This window comes from Anastrepha ludens, chromosome 3, assembly GCF_028408465.1.
Source record: "Anastrepha ludens isolate Willacy chromosome 3, idAnaLude1.1, whole genome shotgun sequence".
In the NCBI taxonomy this organism is placed as follows: Eukaryota; Metazoa; Arthropoda; class Insecta; order Diptera; family Tephritidae; genus Anastrepha; species Anastrepha ludens.
This window is the reverse complement of record NC_071499.1, coordinates 11,465,014-11,472,544: the sequence shown is the minus strand read 5'-3', so window position 1 is coordinate 11,472,544 and position 7,531 is coordinate 11,465,014. Positions and strand designations below refer to the sequence as shown.

Genomic DNA, 7,531 nt, shown 5'->3' with positions numbered 1-7,531 from the left:
CTGCGCTCATCTCTACGCGCTTGACTAATCCCCACCAAAACAGTGGGGATGTGGCAGAAAACGGGTTATTGGTCAACCAGCTACCAGCTACCGTGAGAGAGTAGGAGAGAGAGCGAGAATTGAGCGCCAGCGTCAACGTCAACGTCTACGCTCGTGCCTTCAATTGCTCCAACTGCGCTCGCTGGCTACTGTCTTCCGCAACCATTCTTCAACGATGGCTGATCAATGCCGATGCCGATCAGCAGCGTCACACGACCACGTTGATAGCGTGCACGAGCTGTTTGGGGCGTCGTGTTGCGCTGTCGTCACCAAGTGGCGCACGCGACGATTGGTCGTCGCACTAGACAGCCGTATCCACCAAGTCTGTTGTCAGCGAATGGGGAGCGAGTGTGCACGCGAGAGTAATTGATTGCGAGAGTGCATTCGCATGCTGTGCTCCAATAAAAAGTCAACTTATCGCGCGCTCACGATCATTTTCGTTGGTAAAGTGCGCCAGTTAAGTTCGTTGCAAGGATCGAGTGGATGGTTAGTAGTAACATAAGCGGGTTAAGGCAGCGCGTTACAAAAATGTGCTAAGCTGTTTGTGAAAATAAAGAACAAAAACTTAAGGAAAAAAGAAATACGTGTGAAATTTGTAGTTTGTTGTAGAAAAAATACGAAATATACTTGAGAGCTGCTGCCTTAAGTGGTTTGTGAAATCATTGAAAGAAAAACTTGTTTCCACAAATTATCAATCAAAAGTGTTTACATGCATGAGTTATCCCACGAAAATGGCGCCAAATCATCATCCACATCATTTCATGGTACATGGCTTGCCGCTGGAGCCAGTCTCACGCACTTATCAATACCGCAAGATAATGAAGCCGATGCTAGAGCGCAAGCGGCGGGCGCGCATCAATAAATGTCTAGACGAGTTGAAGGATTTAATGACCAGCACTTTGCAGGCGGTAAGTTTATATCGTTGGTAGATTTTTGATAGTTTGTATGATAAGTTTTAGAATGAACAGCGCAACAAAAAGATTTACAGTAGAAAATTGATTTTTGCACATAATAAAAACAGGGTGCAAGTTTCGAGGTTGTCGCAAGTATTGAGGACTTTTAGCACACAAATTGAAATATTAGTTTAGGGATACGTGCGTAGCGTTTTTACCGAAGACTTTTATTTACACAAAAAACCATAATTATATCAATAAGTAATATATAAATAATTGGCACGTACACCCTTTTTGGTTGTCTGGCCGAGTTCCTCCTTTTATTTGTGGCGTGCGTCTTGATGTTGTTCCACAAATGGAGGAACCTGCAGTTTCAAGTCGACTCCGAACGGCAGATATTTTTTATGAGGAGCTTTTTTCATTGCAGATATACACTCGGAGGTTTGCCATTGCCTGCCAACCGCCATGAGAAAACATTTTCTTCTTCATTTTAGTCTTTCACCGAGACTCGAACCTGTTCTCTCTGAATTTTGAATTGTAGTCACGCACCAGCCCATTCGGCTACGGCGGCCGTAATATAAGTACAATAAGTTAATCAATTATATATTCGCCATTGCTGGTTCCAACTTCTTCCCACCTCTCTACCAATTTGTTGAAGCCGTTTCGCCAAAAATCGCCTGATCTGGTGTCAAAGAAGTTGTTAAGCCAGTTTTTAAGAACCTCTTTGCTATCAAAGGTAACACCCTACGTATGGTTTGTCGGGGAGCGGAAAAGTTGGTAATCGGTCGGTGCAAGGTCCAGAGAATACAGCGGATGCTGAAGGAGCGCCCATTCAAGCTCTTGGAGTGCGGCTTTGACGACTTGCTCCACATGGGCTAAGGCGTAGTCGTGAAGGAGTATGATTTGACCATGCCGATCAAGTCTTTTCAGTCGAATAGCCTCGTTAACGCAGTGTAGCTTGGTAATGTAGAGCTCCTTCTTGAACGTGGTATTCTTTTCGGGTATTCTCCAGTGCACCATACCCTTCCAGTCTCACCAAAAACATATCAGGACCTTCTTTGCATGAAGATGCAGCTTCACTCTTGGCTTTGGCGTATCTTCTAGAGCCACCCACTCTTTTCTTTGCTTCACATTGATGTATAGGCATAAATTTTCTCATCTTCCGTGACGATTCGGTACAAGAAGTGCTGTTTATGGCCGCGTTTTACTCGATGGTGGGTGAGATGCTAAGTAGCAATTTGAAGTCGACTTTCTTTTTTTTTTTCGTTGAGCTCGTGAGGCACCCAGGCTCCCCAATTTTTCGCTAAATCTCTTTGAACTAAGGTGATTGAGAATCGTTTTATGATCACAGTTCAGTTTTTTCGTCAACTCAGGATTGGTTTGGCGGGCTTTCTCCTTCAAAAGTGCTTTGAGGCGTTCTTCATCGAGTTCAGAAGGCTTTCAAAACTAATAAAACATTATATAACTCAAAAATATAGTAAAAATAGTTTTAGAGCAGAATGAGTTCTATCGAAGGAATACTTACCCTTTGCCAAACAGGAAACAAATCGTTTTAAAATAAAAGAAAATATGAACTTATTCCCCAACCTAATAGTTTTTTTACTGATACCAATCCAAGTTTATTTGTTTTTATTATACTAATAAAATACATTTTAAAGGGATAAGTTTCATTCGAAATGAAAGAAATTTTTGATCTGGGTTTATTTTTTATACAATCGCTTTTTCAGTGCCACACTGTTTGTGAGCCTCTGCAGCGTCATAACGTCGTTTCAGCAAGCATTGTGTTCCTGTACCCAATACAGGCATATATTGAATGTTGATATTGTTTCCTCCACTATAATTTTATTCGTATTTAGCATCACATCGTTAGTTCCTACACCAACTGTTTCATCGTGTTCCTTACAGTATTCTTCATTTAAAGCTATGAGTTCCGAATGAGGTTCAACAAGGGATTGCCGATTTCAGTTTTGGAGATTTGCTTTAATGGTTCTACTTCCCGAAACAAAGTTGCAATGAATTGAATATTGATGTAGCTGTAATCGCAACTCACAAAGAGAAATGATATTGTCACACGTCCAGTCAGACGCTTTTTCAACCAGTTTTTGAAACGATCACTGAATTGAAGTTGCAGTAAAAGCATTCCATGCGCTAGTTATGAGGTTGGTTCAATAAGTACCCGTGTTAGAAATGAACACACCATTTCTTCAAAAACGATTTTTTTTTATTTCTCAACATATTCCTCTTTCCGAAAGACACACTTCTCCCACCATTTTTTAACCTCTCCAAAAAATATTGTAGGATTTGTCGAACTCTCCAAAAACAACGCCTCTGTCTCGGCGATGACTCGTTTGAACTCAATTTTTGTCGCGCGAGCCATTTTTTCATGTTAGGGGACAAGAAAAAGTCACAAGGAGCATACTATACAGCATTTTTCAGGTCGACATTTCGCAGTAACTCAACTCCACAAGCAACGCTGTGACTTGAGAGGGATTTTTTGTAGCTCAATTTAGTAAGCCTTATAACGTTTCGGTCCACGGACTGTATTAGAGACGTACAGTTCGGGCATAAAACATATTACCGATATTTGGCCGCCATAGCTCTTTAACTCGCCTTCTTTGGGGTGACATGGTGCATTATCAGTAAGAAGAAGGGTTTTTTCCGGAAGATTTTGCACACGAAAGAACTCTTTTACCAATAAGCAATTTCTGATGGAAACAGGATTCTTTGTTTTGAGAAAAAATTAACATATGTACCTCTGGAAGAAATGTTCTATGAAACCATTCTTCAAATTAATCCAATGTCATCCAAGCACGTTTATTTCCTTTGTAGGCAGCAGTCATATTAGTAACACTTTTTAATGAACGCGGTTTGGCCGATTTCCTTATAAGTATTCTTTTTTACTTTATGATTTCCAGCAGCATTTGTACAAGCAAGGAACGTTATTCTCTCCTTACTGATCCTATGTCCCGGCGCAGAGGTTTCTTTTGAGCGCACAGAAGTTTTATTGGGTACGAGCTTCCAAAATAATCCTGACTCAACGGTATTTTGTGTCTGCTCTTTCGTCAAACTTAAATCCATCATTGATTTGTTTAATTTGCCCAACAAGGGGTTGATGGAGTCACTCTTATTTGATAAATGTTCTCCCCAAATTTTTAACCATAGACCCGAGAATAACAGCTCGCCTGAGATATCTGAAATCCAAAATTTCATTGGCGTAAGAAAGTTGGTGAGAAAGTGGGGAGCGTCAAACACTACCCCTTTCACAGCCCCGTTCTGGAATCAATACCAAATCTCTATATTAAAGAATATTTCTTTGAATTCCTGCCAGGCTTGGAGTGAATAGGCAATCAAAATCTCCAAGGCTTCTTAAAATAAATTCATTGATTAGGCCACACAACGATTCAAAAAGACGAACTCACATCCTACTCGCGCGGCATCACAGTAGGCCATTATGTATGTATCTCTCTGAGTTCCGTGGAAAATATCAGTCACCGTAACGTAACATAACATCGCATGAGCTGCACTACCCAGAGTTAAAGCCGGCTTATAAGCATCAGCTTATAGGGTTAACAACTACTAACTTAAGGAAAATGAGCGTCTCATTTCTTTATAAGCTTTGAAGAAGTTAAAAAATTACGACAAATTTTCTAAAAAAAATTTTCTGTCGAATGAAGTTGAAACAAAGGTTATCTCACTTGGAGATCAAAGAACCCACACATTTTCGTAGGGAATACTAACTGAGATCTTTTGACTTGAATTTCAAGAATTTAATGGAGGCGATCTCTGAAGTGAGCTGGAATGAGCTGCGTGCCACACGACTCGTTCAAAAATTTGACTTTAGCTCACTAAAAAAGATATTTGTGGTCTCCGTGGAACTTCTATTTGATACAATTATCTTTCTGCGAACTGCCGTTACGTGGAGAGTCCAACATTTTTGTACTGACTACGAGTGATGGATGGCTTTAAAGGCGGAAGTGCACTTGAGGGTTTGCCTTTGCGTGCCGAGGAGCGACTGCTTTAGCAAAATAACTTTTTCTATCATTTCACTTTCCACGGCGCCAATAGGTATCAAACCTGGAAGAACTGACAGAATCGGCTGACATAACAGGATAGGCTCCGTGAGGGGCTCCCTTAGACTTGGATACCTTTTGTGAACCATTTCGCTGTGCTCAACCACTTCATATCTCTAATAAACGATTTACTAATGGAAGGGCGGTCGAGATAGATGATGTTTTTGAAAGAAAAGGCCAGCAATAAATCAAGAGCTAAACGATGAGATCATTCGGCACATTAACGGCATAGAACCTCAATTATGAATCAGTGTCATCGAAAATTTGGACCATCGGATGGAGGTGTGCCGCCGAGGCAGCGGTGGCCATTTTTCCGATATTCTGTTCCATACCTAATTGAACCATACCAATATTATCATAATAAAGAAAAATGAGAATAATTTCCTAAAACAATTATATTTTATTCAAAATAAACACCGGCCCTTGAAACTTAACCACCCTTTATATCAGACAAATAAAACGAGCGAGAAAAATAAAAAAATATAAAAAAATTAAATAAAAAAATGTTTGATGTTACATTTGCGACTGTCGATAGATGTCAAAATATGGAAATTTTTAAACCCCGTTTTCTGTTACATGATCGTTTTTCGATAAATGTCAAAATATACAATTTCTAAAATCCATTATATGCACCTTCACTAATTTCTCTATCCATTTATCCATTTCAGGATGGCGAAAACCTCTCCAAACTTGAGAAAGCCGATATTTTAGAGTTGACCGTGCGCCACCTGCAACGCCTGCGCGAGACTAACGGCCTTTTCGTGCGTCACAGCGACACAATGAACATGGAAAAGTTCTGGGCCGGCTTTCAGCATTGCGCCGTCGAGGTATCGCATTTCCTACAAAAATACGATCAACAAAACAAACACGTGAACGGAGATCTAATCAAATATATTGCGAATTATGTGCCAAATATGGCAGCAGCAGTGGCTGCAGCGGCGGCAACAGCCAATGGCACTACTACAGCTTCAGCAGCAGCAGCAGCTAAGCCACAAACACCACCAGCAATGGCATCGGCTGGCAGTGGAGTTAGCGCGCTCAATGTGGTCAATAACATAAATGAGCACTACCAAAGATTCTGTACGGCACTGCGCCACATACCCACGGACACAGCAGTAACGAAAATAGCGCCAAACACAACAGCACCGCAACCGCCTGCCGCAGCAGTGGCAATGGCAGCCACGACGTCGCACGCCAGGCACCAACAAATGCAAATATCTGCTTCAGCAATTTCCAGCTTTGAACGCATTTGGGAAGCGGCAGCGCGAGCAGCAGCCACCGACAAAACGCGAATGCATCCCTACGCCCGAAAACCGTTAAATAATCACAGCAATGGCTTAAGCGTGGTGGAGCGTGTGGATGGCGTTGGCGTGGGCGACGGCGGTGGCATTGATTGGGCCGATGGTGGTTTTCTACCGGGCGATGGCCTTGTTTGGCGACCTTGGTGATGCCAGCCATATGCGCGCACACCAACAATGCACATTCCATGCGTTCGTTCGCTCGCTCGCTCGTTCGTTCGTTCTTTCATCATTTGGTCGCCTGACCTTAAACGTGGATAATTTTACCTTTTAACGTAATAAAATTATGCTTAATGCAGCATGCATGCCCGCATGTTTGTCTGTACGTATATCTGCGTGTGTGTGTGTATATTTCGAAGGACCACAGCAGCAAAATTTCTATATTTGTACATAAATGCAAATCTGTTGTGCAACTGCATGGTAAAAGCTTTATTTATTTCTATGTGAATATTCGAATAATTCGAGTTAATAATTTAATGATTTTAATGTATAGAAGCTAAATATTTAATAAATTTGATATTTACCTTGCGTAATTGCTTTTGCTGTAATGAGTTTTGCTGCCCATATAAATTGTGTTGGTGTGTGTGTTTTGTGTTTGCCATTTACCCGCTCGCACTTTTACATGATTGAGTGATTGACAAATAGAGAACTTGTTAAAATAATTGGAGGTTCGTTTCGTAAGAGGAAACTATTTTTAGTTAACCTTGCGATTAGTCAAAAATTACCAGCGGCGCAGACAACAACAAAAAGACTAGAAGGCGGTACAGGAATTATGCAAGAGAAAGAGGTATAGAGAAATGGGTCATCTGCCGTTTTGTCCTTTAATGTTAACATTTCTTTATAGTGTATTACAGTTTTCTTAATTTGATCTCTAATCTAATTGAACCATTTTTTTTATTCCTTGCTAAATTTACATGTAAAGGCTGGTTAAGTTTTAAGGGCCGGTGTTGATTTTAAAGAAAATACAATTTTTTTAACAAATTATTATCATTTCTCCTTAAATTGATAATATTGGTATAGCTCAACTCCGTATAGAACAAAATATTGGCCAAATGGCCGCCGCGGCCTCGGCGGCACACCTCCAAATACCACCAAATGCAAATAGTTCCTTATCTAAAGGGTGGTTAAGTTTTAAGGGCCGGTGTTGATTTTAAATAGAATACAATTTTTTTAAAAAATTATTATCGTTTCTCATTAATATGGTAATACTGGTGTGGCTCAATTATGTACG

The 7,531-nt window shown here is 40.7% G+C and overlaps 1 protein-coding gene across 1 annotated transcript; it reads left to right on the top strand.

The window, feature by feature from the left end:
• Nucleotides 1-493: 493 nt before the first annotated feature.
• On the top strand, nt 494-6,828 carry LOC128856262 (protein hairy). The gene is made up of 2 exons (XM_054091556.1): nt 494-947; nt 5,671-6,828. The coding sequence occupies exons 1-2, from the start codon at nt 753-755 to the stop codon at nt 6,448-6,450; spliced, it is 975 nt and encodes a 324-aa protein (XP_053947531.1). The 5' UTR covers nt 494-752; the 3' UTR covers nt 6,451-6,828.
• The last annotated feature ends 703 nt before the right edge of the window (nt 6,829-7,531 follow it).

What these genes read in the sequence shown, in the direction of transcription:
- LOC128856262 (XM_054091556.1), top strand. Translation starts at nt 753, where the DNA reads ATGAGTTATCCCACGAAAATGGCGCCAAATCATCATCCACATCATTTC. An exon ending in TGACCAGCACTTTGCAGGCG is followed by an intron (nt 948 to 5,670) that starts GTAAGTTTATAT and finishes TATCCATTTCAG; the next exon opens with GATGGCGAAAACCTCTCCAA.